At 42.0% G+C, this 20,310-nt stretch overlaps 3 protein-coding genes across 4 annotated transcripts; 2 read left to right on the top strand and 1 right to left on the bottom strand.

The window, feature by feature from the left end:
- Positions 1-3,780: 3,780 nt before the first annotated feature.
- Positions 3,781-6,375, top strand: LOC104455512 (probable amidase At4g34880). The gene is made up of 5 exons (XM_010070290.2): positions 3,781-4,311; positions 4,789-5,003; positions 5,243-5,482; positions 5,590-5,788; positions 6,019-6,375. Exons 1-5 carry the CDS (start codon positions 3,781-3,783, stop codon positions 6,373-6,375), a joined length of 1,542 nt encoding a protein of 513 aa, XP_010068592.2.
- A 4,083-nt stretch (positions 6,376-10,458) lies between these two features.
- LOC104455513 (dirigent protein 22) lies at positions 10,459-10,968 on the top strand. The gene has a single exon (XM_010070291.2). The coding sequence runs from the start codon at positions 10,459-10,461 to the stop codon at positions 10,966-10,968; it is 510 nt and encodes a 169-aa protein (XP_010068593.2).
- Positions 10,969-13,448: 2,480 nt separating this feature from the next.
- Positions 13,449-18,103, bottom strand: LOC104453412 (translocase of chloroplast 120, chloroplastic). 2 transcript variants are annotated; one of them, XM_010067958.3, is made up of 2 exons: positions 17,763-18,103; positions 13,449-17,527 (listed from the first exon to the last, which is right to left on the bottom strand). In XM_010067958.3, the coding sequence occupies exon 2, from the start codon at positions 17,001-17,003 to the stop codon at positions 13,851-13,853; it is 3,153 nt and encodes a 1,050-aa protein (XP_010066260.2). In that variant the 5' UTR covers positions 17,004-17,527; positions 17,763-18,103; the 3' UTR covers positions 13,449-13,850. The 2 variants fall into 2 exon arrangements, with proteins under 2 accessions (XP_010066260.2, XP_010066259.2); XM_010067957.3 differs by having other exon boundaries at positions 13,449-17,535.
- Positions 18,104-20,310: the final 2,207 nt, after the last annotated feature.

A 20,310-nucleotide genomic window follows, 5' to 3' on the forward strand; every position in this document is an offset into this window, starting at 1 on the left:
GAAATTGGGCTTACACGATTTATTTTAGGAGTAGCGTCCCGTGGGACGGTTTGACACTTGAGCTTGGACTAAGGTATGAAGTTGGGCCTTTTGCAGAAAAATAGGCCGGTGTATTTTTACCCACTTTCTGGTCTAATTTTCAATTCGTCCCAATTTCTCCATTAGAAATCTCTATTGTTGGTGCACGTACGGTGGACAAGGAAAGCGATAGAAGTGTAACCTATCGTTGGTACGTTAGTCCAATTAATTGCGATGATAAATGTAGATTGTAGAATCAACGTTTTCCCTTCTTTTTTTCCTTTTCCATGCGGCTCAGATAGTATCCAGGCTCACTTTCATGCATCTCAACAAATACGTCTTCTTGACGATCTTAAGCGCACACCCCTGTACATTTTATTTTATTCTCTTTGTCAAAATAATTTCATTTATTTTCAAAGAAAAACAAAAGAGAAAAAACACAATCCAACTATAAACCAATATAAAATCCCAAACAACTTTAGAACAAAAAAAATCTTGATAGTAAGATAATCATCATAACAAGGTTAAGGGTCACATGTTCAAAGGGGAAAATTGTCCAAAAAACCTTAAATTTATTGCATTTTTACCAATTTAGTACTAAATCATTCAATTTTGTCAATTAAGTCATGAGTCTTTTAACAATTTGCTAATTGAGTTTATTCGACTAATTTTCTCCAAATATGCTTACATGGATACCTAGTCAACGCCAGCCATTTTACATGGTATGGTCAATGATGGCTTGCGTTGAGAATAATTTTTAATAATATTTAAATATGTTACATGAAGGTACACATTGCTTATACATAGGATGAAAGGTTTAGGTAGATATAGGAACAGGTGTGTCATGTACTTCGAGACCATCGTATTCTTGGGATCCATGATCCAAAGGCCTTGGAATCCAATAACTGACTTTCAAAAAATGGATGTTGCCGGAATACAAATGTTACTAGAGGGCGGTCAACCCTGACGCCATGGCGGCTTAGAGGCACGGCACCGATGTGATGCTGTGGCGAGGCCACCAAGGCCGGGGCGACCGTGCAGGACCCTCCTGAGGGAGGGCACCACCGCGCTCCCCAGCTCCTACAAGAGCATTCAGTTCCCTTGTCCCACCCTCGGCATGATTCAGGACATGAACTAGGCCAGATGGGCTCGACACAGAACGTCCTCCTCACGGCGCTATGCTTCAGGAGGGCCAACTTTGGGCAAATAAGAGTCATTCTGGACCACATTTTTTAGTTGATATATTTACTACAAGTGGATTATCGTTGAAGTCGGATTTGTGCCTGCATTTTCCTCTCCTTTAATTTTGCGAAATAAAAGTCCCGGATTAAAAATTGTGATAAGGAGTTCAATGCAGATACGGTACCATCATCATGGAGTAATCTTACTCACCTTAGACTTTTTATTCCCACGAACTTCCAACGTATCATTGCGTACGAGTCATTTGCGCCATGGGGCAGCCGGTACGGGGACCACTGGCCACTGGCCATACACAATCATTGGTTCCCGAAGTGGAGGTTCATCATAAAAGACGCGGCTTTGGTCGATTACGTTTCATTAGTTGGCAGAGTTATTCTAAGGAATTATATTTCATCTCATGGCCAATTGGCCACACACATGCATGAACCTATTGCTACTTTGTTCAATGGTGCATCAGTACATTGAACTTTGGAAGCTTCTCTCCAATGAATTAATCATTTCAAATCCTTACGAATACAATACGGCCGTCGTGGACAGAATTGGCGTAGAATATACGAGGAGAATAGCAACCTTACCTAGATTGAAGAGCCATTGACTTAAAAAAAAACACTCAAATAACTGTCTTTACGCAAGATCCAAAGCTTCCTAACAATTAGGAAAACTCTGGTAAGGGTTTGCTCAATGTCTGAAGCTGAACTGGTCAATCATCTTTGTCACACTTAGCGAGGTTATTGACTAAGAAGCACAGACACTCTTTGGAAGTCTCGGTATAATGTCGGGTAACTCGGTATATTTCCACATGCGGTCGACGGGTGTCGAACATCCAACATGTAGTCAATTCTAGATTATTGATTTTAATCACATTCCTTCCAACTTGTGTCTCGGAAAACCATATGAGCCGGTTCTCAAATGATGTGACAATGTAGCCAAAAGTCAGGAACACCCCAGAAGACTACAAGGCATAACTTGTAGAAGCTTTACGGAAAAGTTGATACTTCATAATGAATTTTTACAGTAATTGACCTTGGTTTAAGAAAAAGTCATGTCAAGGATGCTCAGTAACGGATAAATTTATATATAGCAAACATTCATTTTTTTACTTATGTATATTATTCATCATGTATAACTCGCACATGAAACTTCCAAATTTAACTTTAAACCAATCATACTTAAAACTCCACAACACTTTGTACAAAAAACAAAACTAAAAAATTCCTCGATCGAATCTTGTAGTTCAAAATCTACATAACTCCAAATTTGGACCATAACTTCAAAAATTACTCAAATTACAAGAATAATAGGCTTAAATTCTTACTCGGCATTACAATTTGAAATGGAATCAAGTTGGCAGGAAGTCCATGGCATGTACACGCTCTCTCTTCTTCTTCTTATTCTTTTCCTTTTTTCTTTTCATTTTCTTTTTCTGCCTTTTCACTGGGTCAGATACCCACATATCACAAAATGGCCAACATCTATTTTGACCTTTGGAAGAGACAGTATGATCGGCTTATTCCCTCACAAAGAATTGATGTTCCAGCGGCCTTCCAAATGCATCCGACTGGCACAAGAAACTCCAGGACCCTGCAAACAAATTCGATGGAGCTGGCCAATTGCTGAACTGGTCAATCACCTTCATTTCGATTATTTCCTTTTTAAATATAAGCTTTCTGCGGTTACCCGGACGTTTGCAACTTCAGAAGACCCTATCTTCGTTCCCGTCTCTAGACGCTTTGGCATCATCAAATGTGCCATTTGTCATGGCAGGATGTCAAATACTAAGTCAAGAGACAGTCATTTCAGAGTTTCTTTTGATTTTTCGAAGTTTGTCGGCATATACACAGAGGAATCATTCGAAGTACGTAAGTTCACATTATAACAAATGTGTTGCTAAAAACAAATATCTGTCTAAATCAAATAACCAACATCATCTGAAGTACGTAAGTTTACAATACAATTCTTATTGACAGCACTTTAAGAGTAAATACTTAAATGTATAAAGCTGGTGTCAAGATCTGAGCCTTTAAAATCGCTGGGGGAGGTAACTAGTGGAGTCGCCGGAAAATTAACCAAAAAACCTTCTGAAATGGATAAAAAGTCAAATTTGTACTTTTTACCCTTTAGGGTTGTCGTAGTTGTTTAAGGCATAAAGATATTTTTAGTATATGTTACCTATTCGATCCTACCAGTTGTGCATAAATTACTTTGGGTTAATTTGTCTTTGCAAGCCAAAAGCGTACCTTTAGGGTTGTCGTAGTTGTTTAAGGCATAAAGATATTTTTAGTATATGTTACCTATTCGGATCCTACCAGTTGTGCATAAACTACTCTGGGTTAATTTGTCTTTGCAAGCCAAAAGCGTAGACTCAATCGATTCATGGAACTTGTAGGGTGTTTCACGATTTCCAAATAAGGGTTTAGGCTTATGGCTCTAAATTATTAAATGAATAAACAAATGAAACAATTATTTATGTAACTTCTTCTAGCCTAACGTTATATAAATCGCTCATTCCCAATGATCATCCCACATCTCCTCGAACACATTTTCAAGTTTGAAACTCCCAAAATGAATCCTCCACTATCATCATTCCTTCCGGTTTTCCTGTACTTATTGTCATTTGGCGCAATCTTCTTTGATTCTGTGCAAGCATTATCCATCAGAGAAGCAAGCATAAGTGATATTCAACTAGCTTTCAAGCAGAACCAGCTCACTTCCAAGCAACTCACCGAGTTCTACCTCGGTGAAATCCACAGGCTCAACCCAGTCCTCAGAGGAGTCATCGAAGTGAACCCTGACGCCTTGCATCAGGCCTGTAAGGCCGACTGGAAACGCAAGGCCAAGCCAAATGGCTCGCTGCCTGTCCTGCATGGGATTCCAATCCTGCTCAAGGATACCATTGGTACAAAAGACAAGCTGAACACCACAGCCGGCTCATTCGCACTGCTTGGCTCGGTTGTGGCTCATGATGCGGGAGTGGTGGCTCGCTTGAGGAAAGCCGGTGCTGTTATATTGGGGAAGGCTAGCTTGAGCGAGTGGGCTAACATAAGGTCTTCGAAGGCACCAGTTGGTTGGAATGCCAGAGGTGGTCAGGGCAAGGTGATTTGCTATCTTGCTAGTACGTTAAATGGAAATATTTGCATTATGCTTTATGTGGCTAGATTATTCTTAGCAATTTAGCCAGGCAATTACTGTGATAGAAACTGGTAAAGAATGAATAGGCTACAAGAATAATCTGTCAAATTTTTCATTGAAATCTTAGTGACAAAGAAGCAAAACTTAAATGCAACAATAGGAGAAAGACCATCAAAAAGTTTTAGTTTGTGAAGCCCTAAAGGAGGAACTCTCAGTCTTTCACATAATGTGATGATTAAGATCTTTCTTATTGTTACAAAAACAAGTGAATAATGCCCAGAACGCTCAGACATTCCAAGCATACCGCTAGCATTCAGTTTATCTGGCCATTGTTTCAACACAATGTCATCCGTTTTGTTGCAAAGCAATTAGCTACTTATCAGTATTGAAGTTACCCAAGCTTTTACGAAAGTCACAAGTTGCATTTTGAATGGCGTGCAGAACCCATACGTTCTTTCAGCGACTCCTTGCGGATCAAGTAGTGGACCGGCAATTTCGGTGGCGGCTAATATGGTGGCAGTGTCACTAGGAACCGAGACTGATGGATCAATATTATGCCCTGCTAGTTTTAATTCAGTAGTAGGCATCAAGCCAACTGTTGGCCTCACGAGCCGAGCTGGGGTTGTTCCTGTCACTCCCAGACAAGACACCATCGGGTACGTAGAGTGCGCGATTTCTTTCTAAGTGGCTGCCTAACCAAGCTCATAGAATCTTTCGCAGACAGTCAACAGCTCAAATAATAAAACTATTGCAAAGTCTTTCTTTTCATGGTTGATTACCTGTTGCAGATGGGGCAAACAATCTTGTCACCTTCATATGTCAACTCTACGCTGAATACTTTATCATCTGCATCACGTGTTCTCATAGAGCACTCCTGAAATTCTTGATGTAACAGGCCTCTATGCCGGACTGTTTCGGATGCCGTCTACGTTCTTGATGCCATCGTGGGTTATGACCACAATGATGGGGCAACGAGAGAAGCGTCAAAATATATTCCTCGAGGCGGATATAGACAGTTTCTCAAAGCTCAGGGGCTCCAGCGAAAGAGGCTGGGGATAGTGAGAGATCCCTTCTTTAATTTCACCGATAAGCCCGACCAAGCTCTTGCTTTTCAGAATCATTTTCAAACATTGCGGTAACAATAATCACCAGTACAGTGTTATGAGCAAGAAATAAAATTGTACTGAATGCCTGATCATTTGTAGTTCATGGATGATGACTTCAAAACTTTTTTCATACTAGGCACGCAGGAGCAGTTTTGGTGGATAATCTGAAGATAGACAACATTGACATCATCTTGAACTCCGTTGCGAGCGGCGAAGCAATAGCCACACTAGCAGAGCTCAAAATAAATTTGAATGCTTACTTGAAGGCCCTCGTGGTGTCTCCAGTGCGATCCTTAGCAGATGTCATAGCTTTCAACCAGAACAACTCTAAACTGGTGAGCATGTTCAAATTGCCTCTCAATAATTCATTTTCAGAATGTTACTACTGGTGTTGATTCAGAAAATAAATTTTCAACCGACTCGGTTTTCTTGATTGCGTGACAAAACCTAAAAATGAGGAGACACATGAGCCGATACTTGCCGAGAGACAACCTAAAGCTCTAGTTTGCAAAACATCCATATCCGGTTAAGTTTGGGAATGACAAGTGCCTGAATGGTGTCCCAGGAACTGACAGACCAGATCGGCCAGGACATCTTTCTGGCATCTGAAGCCACGAACGGGATCGGCAAGGTGGAGAAGTCGGCTCTGTCAAGCTTAGCAAACCTATCAAGAAATGGATTTGAGAAGCTGATGAAGCAGTACAATCTAGATGCGATCGTCACTCCCGGGTTCGAAGTTGCTCCGGTTCTTGCCATTGGCGGATTCCCAGCGATTAGCGTCCCTGCCGGTTACGACAACAAGGGAGTACCGTTCGCAATTTGCTTTGGAGGGCTGAAGGGTTCGGAGCCGAAGCTGATCGAGATTGCCTACTCATTTGAGCAAGCTACAAAGGTCAGGAAGCCTCCCTCATTCAAACCTTGATGATGTGAGGCGATTTCTTCCTCCTCTTGAAGTGCAGTGCCTCAATATGGATCGCAGCGTGAAGAAGATTACAACTCATTCGGTGTTAGAGGAGAGATATCTGGTCAATGTTCACTTTTAAAGATTGAATAAAAAGGGATCTATGTGTTCTTATTTTTCTTCCGGAAAATTACTCCTTTGTATGCAAATTCCTTTCCCTCTCAAATCTAAAATTAATTAAATATATAACTTCAAGCATCAATATTTACGAAATAATATATATGATAACATAAATATAAACAGTTGGATGCTTTAAAAGGTTTAATTGGTTGGCATTATATAATAATTAAATTGTAAAAATTAACAAAGGGAAAATGACACGAATTGTCTATAAACTTTGATCCAATATGCAATGTTATCTTTAAATTGTTAATTCGTTCAATCTCTGAACTTTTGTCTAATGTTCAATATGATCCTTGAATTTTTAAACATTTTCATATACTCTAGGAAATATGTGAGCTTTTACCAATAATTCAGAAATCGCATTGAATAAATTAAAAGTTTATAGACGATAGTGCATATTGAACCAAAGTGTAAGGACTGCATTATACAAATTGATTCAAGGATAAAATAACACATTACACCTTGCACAAATTAAAAGTTCATGGACCATTTATGCTATTATGCCAATCACAAACATAATAGAAGTGAAAGTAAAAAGATTTATCCAAACGCTAAATGTTGTCTTGTTTCTTGAAAACAATCTCCAAAGAGTAGCCTAACATTGGAAAGACAAACAAGATGTATTTATACAACGCTAGGGCGGGTCATAGCAATATGACTAGATCCATCTCTTTCTTATTATTTATTAGAGACTTAGAGAGATGTCTATGGGTTGCGTGAATCTTGAAATTGGGCTCACCTGACTTTTTATTAGAGTAGTGTCCAGTAGGACGATTCGGTGCTTCAACTTGGACTAGGTATGAAGTGGGGCCTTTTGCAAAAAATGGGCCGGGTATATTTTTACCCACATCAAACCTATTAAAGACAAAAGGGAAAATTCCAAATAAGAACCTGAAGTTGACCAATTTTCTCTAAGAATGACCCAAAATAAACTTTGTGTCAGATAAAGACTTAAAGTTGACTTATTGTTTCGAATAAGGACTCGGAGTAGTTGAATCAATTCCAAATAAGAACCTGAGCTTGTTGGTCAACTAAATATTCGCTGGTTATCAAGCATGTGACATTTCCGATGACTGAAGTTTGGGCAATTTTGTCCAAAAAAAATATATAGGGAAAATTAACAAATCCTAAAACAGAAACCAAAAAAAAAAAAAAAAACCCTAGGTTTTCTACGGTCTCCCTGTTCCTTGTACCCAGCCTCTGCAAAGTCAAAGACCGAAGTTCTCCCCATTTCTTGTACCCATCCTGGGCTACGCGAGGCCGGGGCGAGTCACAGCAATATGACTAGATCCATCTCTTTCTTACTATTTATTAGAGACTTAGAGAGATGTCTATGGGTTGCGTGAATCTTGAAATTGGGCTTACCTGACTTTTTATTAGAGTAGTGTCTAGTAGGACGATTCCGTGCTTCAACTTGGACTAAGGTATGAAGTTGGGCCTTTTGCAAAAAATGGGCCGGGTATATTTTTACCCACATCAAACCTATTAAAGACAAAATGGTCCTTCCTGGTCTAATTTTCAAATCATCCCAATTTCCCCATTAGAAATCTTTGTTGGTGGTGCGTGTACGGTAGACAAGGAAAGTGATTGAAGAGTAACCCATCATTGGTGCGTTGGTCCAATTAATTGTGAAGATAAATTTAGATTGTAGAATCGACATTTTAGTTTTTTTTTTTTTTTTGGCTTTATCTGGCTCTAATGGTATCCAAGCTCACTTTCATGCATTTCAACAAATACAACTCCACAGCGATCTTAAGAGAGCACCTCTCTATATTTTTTTTTCATACTAATTTCATTCATATCCAATGAAATACAATAGAGAAACACAGTCCAACTACAAACCAAGACAAATCCCAGACAATTTCAAAACAAAACAAAATCCAGTTAACAAGATGAATAATCAAAACTAGATTCAATGTTATTCTTTCAAAGAGCAGATTTTTGACTTTTTCAAATCAAAATCGATAGTCAATCACTAAATTCGTCTTTAGTAATGAGTACATGTCTATGGCTTTGCCTTTTAACGGTGTACACCCAAGTTCAGCATCCCAAATATCATCATCCTTCACAATAACAAGATTGAACGAGTATAAATCTAACACCCTTTAAGGATGAAACCTTCACGAAACTCCTTTAATCACCTTTGAAACTGGATTTGTACATCAACAAAACACAAGAGAAACAAAACTATGAAATCATATACGCAAAAAACCCCAAATCTAGACTACATCGGGATAGAGAACTCCTTCAAATGGGAGAGAGAAATTTCTAGTTCTAGACAAGATCAAAAGAGAAAAACTCCTCAAAACAAGAGAAAAGTTAGAATAGGAAAAAGATTCCCCACACCCCTCTACACTGGCATGGTGCATTTGACTATGAAGATGAGAGAGAGAGGACAGAACCCTAGCAAGGAGAGAGAAAAAGATTCCCCACACCCCTCTACATTGACATGGTGCATTCAAGATTTTATTCTTGGAGTGCTTTCTATAAAGTTTGAACTCAAGACATAAGGAGAGAAGTAGGATCCCATTTCAATAAAATTTGATGCACCCTTAGAATTCAGTCCCTTACTAGTTGAATCAACGTTTTGATGCGCAAATCAATCGATTGTTTGCAGGGGCTTAGATTTTAAGAGAATTTAGGTTGGTGTTGGAAAAATCTCAAAAGATTAAAGGTGATACTTTGAAAAGGAGAAAATTAATTAACCACATATCAATTTGCATGAGTACATTTATGCTCGTTTTCAAAGATCAAGGCACAAAAAGGCCTGCCACTCGACTCGAAAACTAAGCTCATCCTATTAGATCAAGTGAATCATGTAATGTAATATCCTTCTAATTCAATTGAGGCGAACGTAAACTTACAGCAAGTGATTGCTGGTCCAGTCTAGTTTTCGATTTCCCAAATTTCTTGAAGCGATTGCTAGTCTATTAGCAACCTAGGTTGGTGGGGGAGACAACGGTAGGTGTACAAACTAGAAGAGAGTCCAATGGGTAGGAGTCGTCAACTGAAGAGAGTCCATGGCTAGAAAAGAAAATCCAAATATAGAAGCCGAGTCTAATTTCATTGGGTGAATTACATTCCCCTTTCGAAACTCGAATTTTAATTATCTACCATCATGCTTTCTCTCAAAGTACAGACTTGTTTCACGATTTGTGTAGGCACAGGAGGACTACTGCTTTTGGTAGAGGTCACGTTTGAAGAGTCCCGAACACCACTTCTATCGAGACAAAACTGTTGATAAATTGGAAGAAATTACATTTGGAGAGTCCCGAGCACTACTTTTGTCTAAATAAACCTATTGGTATATTCAATTGTACGACGGGAAATGAAGGATTTTATTTTTTTATTTTTTTGGTAAGAAGTAATAATATATTGAGTTTTGAATCAACATTTACACTTTGGCCAAAAAAAAAAAAAAAAACCCAACATTTACACAAGATCCGGCACCACAAAACTTGCACTCATCAAGACAAAAGTCTATGCGAGTGGAAGGGAGCTGGATGTAAAAGAACCCGCAAGAGCAGCCAAAGCACACAAAAGCCTATACAACAAGCAGAAGGACAATCGGGAAAAGAAGGCCGCACAAGGCCAAGAGGAAGCCACAAGGAGACCAACCTCACAAATACAACCAGCTACAAAACAAGATAGAAAGCAACCAGGAGGAGTCACTGCCGTAGAAGAATAGCAGCCATACCAACAAGGTGAGCAGAGGCGGAGCCGAAGGGAGAAAAAGGATTTTATTGTTGAAGATCAAATTATCTAAGAAATTGCTCCAAACAAACTCTTATCCATTTGACTTGAAAAGTAGGACCTGAAAGTTTGCCGAGCACTAGCATATGCAGTCCAATTCATCCTATGATAGCCCATCCAATGCCTTCTTTTCCCTATCAACTAGATCCAAAAGATTCATCAGTAGAAATGGGGAAGATCGCTCTTGCTCTTTTCTTTGTTGCTACTGTTCATACCACCGTGCCCTTCGCACAGACCGTGGCTGATGACCCGAAAATGATCGAGTCATGGTACGCTAAGCTCCACCAAGTGAAGCCTAAGCTGACGCGCCTTCGTCTCTATTCCCACGACACCCTCTTTGGCCTCGTGGTCGTCTTCGACAACCCGCTAACAGAAGAGCCCCAACCGTCTTCAAGGCCCGTGGGCCAAGCCCAGGGGTTCTACGCATCTGCTAGGCTGGAATCTCTGGGCCTGGTCATGAACATGAACTTCGTCTTCACCAATAAGATATACAATGGGAGCACTCTAAGCATCTTAGGCAGAAACACCGCCATGGAAGCTTACCGTGAGATGCCGATTGTTGGCGGGTCGGGCATTTTCTGGCTCACCCATGGAGTCGCAATGGCAACGACCCATTCATTCAATGCCACCACCAGCGACGTGGTCGTGGAGTATAATATAATAGCTATGCACTATTGATTTGCAAAAGGTTGTCATTATTTCATGCTTATGATTAGTAACATCGGTTGTCCATTTTGTGGAGATGGCCAACACATAGCTAATGCGATGTAAGAGCTATAATTGGATGAATAATGTCAATAGAGGGGATCATTGGCATGTTACAGTTTAAGATTGCAATCCTGTGTTCTATCTCATTAGTTATTTCAATAAATTGACATGCGATCCTTGCTAACTGTAAATCTAACAACACATATTAAGCAATGCCTATGGTTATTGAAATTAAGAATAAACAACTTGCACTATCTCTTGAACGGTGAATATAGCTACAAATCGACAACTGTAAATCTAACAACACATATTAAGCAATGCCTATGGTTAATGAAATTAAGAGAGCTTGTGAAGATATGCGGCCATTATTACAATCACGTGTAATGGGTCACGTAAATAAAACCGAGCTCATGGTCTATTGTTCTCGTCTGGTGTTTACTAAATATAAATGAAGAGGTCTATAATAACTGATGATCATAGTTCAGGTGGTCTAGTGCTGACTTTAAAGCGGGGAACCGAATTAGGGGCCTGTTCAAAAAAATGTTCGAAGCAGGCATTAATTCCCCTTTCTTCCCTTTGGAGGGGGAGAGAGAGAGAGCTTGGGCTTTGATTTTTAATTTAGGTGATGTACGTTTAGTTTAATTTTTCTAATTTTGCGATTAGAAAACTGGTTCAACATCGGCTCTATTTAAGAACCAGCCACCCAGTTCAAAGCCGGACTAGCATCAGGCCTATCGGGGAACTAGCTCAGTCGGATTGATGGGTTCAAGGTTCAACCTTAAAACTGAACCATTCGGTTCCTAGGTTTTTAACCCATGAACGTATCTTCTGGGAAGCAAACCAGCCTCGAACGGATCAGTTCCCTGGTTGACTAGAACCATAGCTCACCCTTAACAAAGTGTAAAAGTTTATTATCAGTGTTGGTGCACAGTTCTTCCCAATCTCCCTTGGACTGGGTGGAACTCTTGTACACTAGATCGAATAGCACACCCCAAGCAAAAAAGCTCCTGAAAGCTTAGCCTCAGCTTCAGTTAGTAACGAGAAATAAAAAGAAAAATGACAGAATTTGAGAGAGAATCTATCTCGGTGAGAAAGCCAATCTAGTAGAAACATTGGACTTACCTTTTTTGGGGTAATTATCCTTGACCCTTTTATACTCACCTCAAGTGTGCTCCCCTAGTTGAGTTGTAAAAACGTCACAAGTTAACATGATCTTGTAGAGTCAGAATAACAAGGCGTGCTCGACTAAAGAGGAGCCAGGCTAGCCTGGGAGGTGGTGCTTAGCGGCACAGCTGTAGTCTTCAACCTTCAAGGCACAGCCTGGCCTCGTGTTGGCCGTGCTGCTTCGCTTTCAATGCTGAACAAGGCGGGCTCAGGCCTAATTAAAGAGGACGATAACTTTTTGCTGCAACTAGGCTCTTGGAAAGATGGACGAGGTTGAAAGGCTCTCTATGGTGTAGACATTTCCCGTTCGATGTCACAGTTCCAACGAGAAACCAATAAACTCGAGATCAATGGCGTGTAACGGACGGCGATCTTGAGATCAATGGCGTGTAACGGACGGCGATCTTGAAAGAAGGAAAAGGTGGGTGGGACATAAACACGTCCAGTTGATCTGACAGATTAAATTGTCGAATCTCTTTCTAGGATTATAATTGAGATGTCAAGAAGACCCTTAAAAAGACTTCCCTAATTCCACGACAAACAACTGAGGTTGCTCTTAACACCTTACCTTGTATTAGTCATCGAAAGATCGCCTTTGACAGAGTATAATATACTAATAGCACGAGACAACTCAAAAAGATCCATTCAGAAACAGCCCAGAGAAGAAAAGGGAAATATGGTGGACTTCATCAGCTCCTCTTCCCCGTTCTCTACAATTAACAGCGTTTAGACCATTCTTCTTCAGATGCGGGCGGCATCAGTAAAGTCCACCTACGTGCCTAGAGAAATTAGTGCGTGATTTACAAGTAGCTAACGTTCCTCACCAAGCTTTCAACAAATGCGGCAGTCCTAGACCAGTTGCTAAACATTTTCTCTTTCATCACAACACAGCAATCTCGTCATACTCATCCCCCAACAACTTCCATAGCTAGAGCAGCGTTGCTGCACAACAGATCTTATTAAGTTATAGCAAGACCAAACCAACTTCAAACCATACTCCATGTTTAAATTTTTTTTTGGGCGAACCTTTCGATTAAGAATGAGAAAGCTACGGCAAACAATGATCGAAATGCTTCAGCAGATGACCCCCATCTTCATGGAAAACGAAAATGAACAAGACTTAACCTACCGTGCTACAATACATCATTCCACAAGCAACAGAATCTAATGTTATTGGTATTATCTTTAGCTTGCTCATGCTTCAACGAATCTAACAATGCAGGGGAATAAACATCTAAACAACCAAAGAAACACCGAGAGCTTTCAAAACTCTCCAGCATTTTTAATTGCAGAAAGAAGATTATAATCATCTCATTCCATGTCATCCAAATAACAGAAACAGCTGTAGAGAAGCTTCATTTCAGGCAAAGAGAGGTAAATCAAAAGGTGAACCAGTAAAATATTTTCAGAGGGGAGAAAGGAAAGAGCATCAACGGTTCCTCAACAGGAATGTCATTCAAGAGAATGACTCTAACTGAAACACCATTAAAGAAGAGGGAGTGCTTGTGTCCATTAGCTTCAAGGGAACAAAACTCATCATATGCCAAACTTCTAATAACAAAAACCTAGAATACTATGATCCACATGTCAAGATGGAACTTTCCTGGTCCAACAACAGCGACAAAAACCATATTCAAGTTATTCTCTGTCACTGCATGTATCATGCAGTAAGTATGAACTATTTTTCATCATTGTCCAAGCTGCCATTGTTGAGGAAACTCCAGCAACCTCTTGAATAGCGGAATGAGGCCAAGCAGAGCAATTTGAAGCTGTTCGGAGCTATTTACCCGAAGACTGACCTGTCCTGCCCCTCTGTTATTCAAATTTGCACGAGCGATCAGATTTGTAAACCGCCCGATGGGCAACTGAGATTGTATATTGCCACCAACAGCAAGATCCCCATGCCAATCCATGACGGAAAGGCCAAGAGTGAACAGGGAACGACCCAAAGGGTAATCTTTATCTCTCAAGGTGGCATCTAAGCTGCCTCCATAAGCAACATCACCACGAGCAGTTATAGCACCACCAGTCATAACTAGACGCAACCATTTATTGACAATCAATTTGTCCTCGACTTTCAATCCAGCCGTTAAGGCATCATTCAAGAGAGTAAAGGACAATCCAGCAGTTGCCTTATTCTTCCTGAAATTACTAAACCTAGTCTCACTGCGAACTGTATAAGCCAGGTCCTTCCCAACAGTCTGCATATCAAATCCTAGTGAGGTTGATTTTCCCTCCCCATGTTTTAGGGAACTAGCTACCTCCATCTGGACATTTGCATCCTTCTTATCTTTTGAGACCTGGCCAGAAAACGAGATAGGTATCTTGTCTTTAACAACAAACAATCGCTCTAGATTAATGCCTTCGTAACCAACATCATGATCCCAACCATGAGTATCAAGAACAGGCCTTACAAGCCACTGGGTAGAGTTATCAAGGTAACGATACCGGTGAGTAGGATTATCAGAATCAAAAGATGCAGGTAAGGCCAAATCTGGCATGGGTACTGGTACAGATGCTGCCCCGCCACTTTCTTCTTCTGCATTTTCGACATATTCACTTGGCTGATCCTTGGCTGCAGCTGCCATCTTCTTCATCATCCTCCGTCGCCTTCTCTCCTCTTTTAACTGTTTCTTCATAAAAAGCTTCTCCCTATATTCTAACTCGTCAAAATACGCCTTCTTCTGAGCCCTAGTAAGCTTTGACACCTGGGCCTTTGTCAATCGCTTAAATGGCGGCAATTCATCATATTCCGATTCATCATCAGAGTCGGATGACTCATCCAAGTCATCATCCATGCCATCATCATCACCATACTGCTCCTCAGGCAGCTTCGGCTGTGGCCTCGGTTGGAGAAGAGTTGAAAGAAGGAAAGGCAAAGGAGGGGCTCTTGACCTAGAGGCAAAAGGCTTCCCAGGTGGACTATCTTGCAGCTTCAAAAGTGCATTAGCCTCGGCTAAAATTTTTGAAGCAAAGGAAAGCAGTAACAGATGAGGCTTCCAAACCTGACCATTCGGCAACACTCTCTGTCCAGCCCTATTTGTCCTGCATGCTGAGTGATTTTCCACCAGAGAAACAGGATTCATAAGCCGCATATCCCCAGCTGCCTGACGAATAGCTTGCTGCACAACATGCGATCGCTGAGTGACAAACATGTCATAACTAGAAGCAGTTCCATTTGGCCCATCAGGTGGAGCTGATGCTGCATGTGTTAGAACCACAATTGCATTAAACCATATAGAGGGTCCAAATATCTCAGTAATTGTGCGCAAAAGCGGCATATCACCAAGATCCCTGGTTTGCATATCTAAGCGGTCAAGATACAGCACAATATCAGGTGGAGTCTTCTTAATGAATCGCTTAATAGAATGGAGGATCTTCTCATTTTGGCGTTGATCCGTCAAAGAAGGCAGAAGGCCTGGCGTGTCAATGATGCGCACCTTAATCCCCTGAACAGTTCCTACGACATCTTGAACTTTCTTAGTGCCTGTGTCAAAAGCATCAGTGCTGAACTTCACTTCATCAAATATTGAGTTGATTGTTGCACTTTTTCCCACACCTGTCTTCCCCAAGACCATAATAGTGCAAGAGAAATCAAGAGGTTCCTGCCCAGATGCCTCAGCCTGCTCTGCCATGGCACTTGCACGATCAAAACTGAACGCACCAACACGGCCTCCATTTCTACCCCTAATCTGCTCTGCTAATCCCAGCCTGTACAGGACCTGTGCCACAACGACGTTATGGGGTGTCTGCCCAAGTCGATGAGCAAGACGCAAGAATTTAACACGTATCATCTGGAGTTGTTCACGGGTCTCATCATGATCTTCAGACTCCCCATTTGCAGACTCCTCGATATGCTGAGCTTGCGCATGAGATACAGCTCCATTAACACGCGATTGCTGAGAGACTCGAGGTGCAGGCTCCAGCAGAGGAGCAGCACGGCCAAGGCCAGCAGGACGAGCAGGTACCGAAGCATGATTCATCAATCTTCCAGATGATGCAACTTCTTTGGCAGCCGGTATACCATTTTCCCTGATTACTTTCTTCCCATCACCCCCACTATCAGAATCCTTCTTTTCAAGCTTCTCTGCTGAAGTGTGCTTGTGATGATTTTCCTGGACATTTTCAACAGGTTGCTGAGTACGAGAAGTCACATCCTCTTGGTCAATTTCAATTGTTCCAGCCGTAATTTGCTCATCCTTCTCAGACTTAAGCTCCTCTGAAGTAGTCAAGATCCCAGACTCATGAGTGACCGGCTCGTCTGAGGTAGACGAAGGCCTGTCAATTGAAGTTGGGTCCTGTTCAGAGATTTTCCCCTGAGAGGAATCTGGTCCATTCGTAGCATCTTTCACCTCCTTGTTGACGTCATTCTGATATTCTGTATCAGTACTGGAAAATGACTTTTTCACTTCTCCATCAGCATCATGATAGACTGACTCAAAGCTAGCTGTCACACTTTTGGTTTCCACTTTCACATCACCTTTGTTTTCTGTAGCCAAAGTAGCATTCCCTTCATCCAGATCATCAGGATGATTAGCAGCTGGAGCAATTTCCAGCTCCCTGTCGATGATAAGTTTGCCTTCAGTTGCCAAGTCAGTGTCTACTAATTCTTCATGCTGATCACCCGCATACAGAACCTCGACACTAGAAGTTCCCTTATGTTCAGTGTCAAGCAGTCCTTCCATGCTGACATTCCCATTCTCCAACTCATCTTCAGTCCCATTGTCAAGCTTTTTGAGAGCTACACCATGTGTCGGAGAGGACCCATCCACATCATTGTGCATCTCTTCATCTACATGAAGCTCGGCTATTTCCCTCACAGCATCCTCCCCATTACTCATCAATCCATCATCTTCTTTGACCGGCACTTTCTCATGGGTCCCTCCCTCATCAACTCCATCTGCCACCAGAGCACCGCCGATGCTCTCCCCACCCACCAAACCTTCTACCTTCTCCTCAACATCCACCTCCTTGACTATCTCCTCATTATTCTCAATCTTCGCCGGTGTGCCAATTGCCTCCTCGAATTTTTCATCCTCATGTCCCGCACTAGCATTCTCATTAGAAACCTCGCTACTCGGATCAACACCCGCGACATCATCCGTATCAGGACCCGGTACGCCGGCGACCGAAACCACCTTCAACCCTTCCTCTCGCGAGGAGTCATCATGGGCATCCACCACCGCCTCCTCAAAACCTCTTCTCCTTCAACGACCTTCGAATCATCCCCCGCCGCCGAACCGACCCTCTCCTCTACTCTCTCCTCCAAAACCCCAGCCTCCCCATTAACTTCCTCTTCCACGCGCGGAGGACCATCGACATCTCGGGCAGCATATTCCATCGCCGATCCCCGTCAGGCCTCACTCTGGAAACCTAGATTCATTAACACCCGGAAGAAACCAATCTCAGAGAAAAACGCAATCAACCAACACCCAACACAAAAAAAAAAAAAAAAAAAAAAAAAAACCAATCCACAACACCAATCAAGAACCCCCAATTCACAAGAAATCGAACACAACGAGGAATCCCCATTTCACCCATCAGAAGACAATCGACGCGGACAACGGGACTCATTTCGATTCGCGCGGACCGTGTCTTACCTCCAAGGCGCTCGGCTAGGGTTTTGCAGACGGGGGACGGAGCTACCGGGAACGACGACACCGAAGCAGCCGAGACAGACAGTTAGATGGAAAAGCTCACCCCTGGCTGGGCGCCTTTGAGGATTCTAGAGAGAGAAAAGGGCAAAGGGCCTCTTCTCTGCCTCTTGTGGGTGTGGCTCTCCTGTTGGTTTTCAGTGAAAGATTGAAATTTGGCAAAAGATTTCGAGGGGAAAAAATTAGGGATCTCCCTTCCCTCTCTCTCTCTCTCTCTCTTCAATCGCCTCCCATTTTCTCCCCCTTCTTTTTAACTCCCTCTATAGCTCTCTCTCTCTCTCTCTGCCCAATTTCGTCGTCACCAGATAAGGGGGCCATCGACGGCTGAGAGCGGCCCCCCTGACCGATCGGACGGCGGCGGAGGCCCCTGCATCGGTGGCATCGCGAGAGACGCCCCCGAGCCCGCGATGACGTGGGCTCGCGTGTGGGAATGAAGAGCTAGAGCCCCAGCACGTGAGGGAGGGCCTGTCACGTGAGTCGCGTGCGTCACGTGCCGGGGGTAGGGGGGGAACGTAGGGGACCCCGGGGAGTGCGTTAGAGGGGACGGTATTTCTCCGGCGGAGCGTAATCGAGTCGAGTTGAGCCGAGGCAAATTTATGATTAGGCTCAATCGGTGGCGGTACGACTTGGAGTCGTCAACTTGAAAAAAAGCATTTTGATAGCCATCCGACTTAATTAGGAAATACATTGAATCCGAGCATAGCTCGAATGGGATTGGAACTAGGGTACGAGCTTGAATGGTACAATAAATATATATAAAATTACACGCATGCTCTTCGGCTAGTAAATTTTTGAAGTTGAGCTCAATTGAGATGAGTTGGAGTTGTACATGACGCGTGCACAACTTTACGGGATTAATTTGACTCGTCTACGAATTAGAGCGTTCAATTTTCCTACCCCTAACAAACGTTGGACTAGTTTTTGTTTGTAGTGTAGATTGGACTTCATGAATGACCTAATTCTCTTTAAAAAAAACCCTCAAATTTAAGTTTAATCCCAATTCCATCCCAAACTTCTTTTGTTTTTCTAAAAAAAAGCCTCAAAACTTTAGATCCGGTCCAAATTTACCTCAAACTTTTCTTTACCTAAAAAAAAGATCCATATTTAGGTTTAATCTCAAATCTGCTTCGATTTCTTTTTTGTTGCCTAAGAGAAAAATCATCAATTTTTACTCTAGTCTCAAATCTAGCTCCATTTGCCCTCCTCCCTCCAAAAATCGTCATTAGTTATCCCTAATTTTCATATCCTATAATAGTTTCAATTTGAAGAAAATTTTCTATATCTTCTTAATTATATGGATTTATCAAAGTGGAAATACCACGTCAAGTTGGGAGTAAACCATTGGAATAGATTTAATAATAGATTGGAAATTTGTGATTTGTTTTAGACAAAACAAAATTCGAGACAAATTTTGGACTAGATCTAAAGTTTGGGATTTTTTTCTAAGACAAAGAGAATATTTAACGCAAACTTATAACTAGAGTTAAAGTTTGGGTTTTTTTATTTTAAAAAAAGAGCTTGGGACAAAATTGGGATTGAATCTAAAGTGGGGAGGTTCTTTTAGGGAATTAGGCTATTGATTAAAGTGTTTCTCAACTCACGATCAAATGACGTCTCTGACGACACGGCAAGAGATACTCATGTTCTTGACATTTCATGCCATTGCCAAAAGCATGCCACATTCTCGAAAGCCATGCGTTCCAAAGTACCCTAATTTATACAATAAAGAAGACATTATCCCGCATTATAAATTAGCAAGAATGAGCAATACCCACCTCCCTAGAGCCAAAACTCACCCCAGAAAAATCTCTTCACCACCTTCCAATGAGAGAGAGAGAGAGAGCACGAATTTGGCGTTGTGCTCCTCGACTTCATGCGCAAGATATGAAGCAATTGTCGTCGCGTGGACGCTGTCTGTCTGACCAGTCTGACCAGTCTCGAAACCGCCAAGCCACAACGCATCCAAATGCCAAGATCTACGAGATCCCCGAAACCCCCCGACTTGGCCCCCATCACTCGAGAGCTTGGAGCGGCGCTAATGGAGTTTCCCAGGCGGAGCGCCACCGCCGCCCGCCCACCGCCCGTCGGCCCCCACGTCCCGCCATGTGGGCTTGTCGTTCTTGGTCGCGTCGGCCTTGTCTTGGAGAAATAATTTGCAAACGATCATCGTCGCCCACGTGAATATGTTTAGATCTATGGACGGAGCGCTTGGACCGTTTGCAATTTGGCTGTCGTGTGTTCTTGTTTGGCTGGTTATCTTTTGGTCCTTTATTCCACCCATGTCACTTGGAATGGGATGGAGTGGAGGCCGGAGAGACAGATATTCAATCGTTTCCGCTTGAATTGGAGTGGTGAATAGGCGTGATCGGAGTTGAATGACAAGTCAATGGAGCGTGTATTTATGATTATGAGTTAATTTCACCGTCGAAATCAAGTTACCCTTGTTCAAGATGATTGGTTTTGGCGGGATTTATTTAGTGGCAATTCCGAAATG

Source organism: Eucalyptus grandis, chromosome 7 (assembly GCF_016545825.1).
Source record: "Eucalyptus grandis isolate ANBG69807.140 chromosome 7, ASM1654582v1, whole genome shotgun sequence".
NCBI lineage: Eukaryota > Viridiplantae > Streptophyta > Magnoliopsida > Myrtales > Myrtaceae > Eucalyptus > Eucalyptus grandis.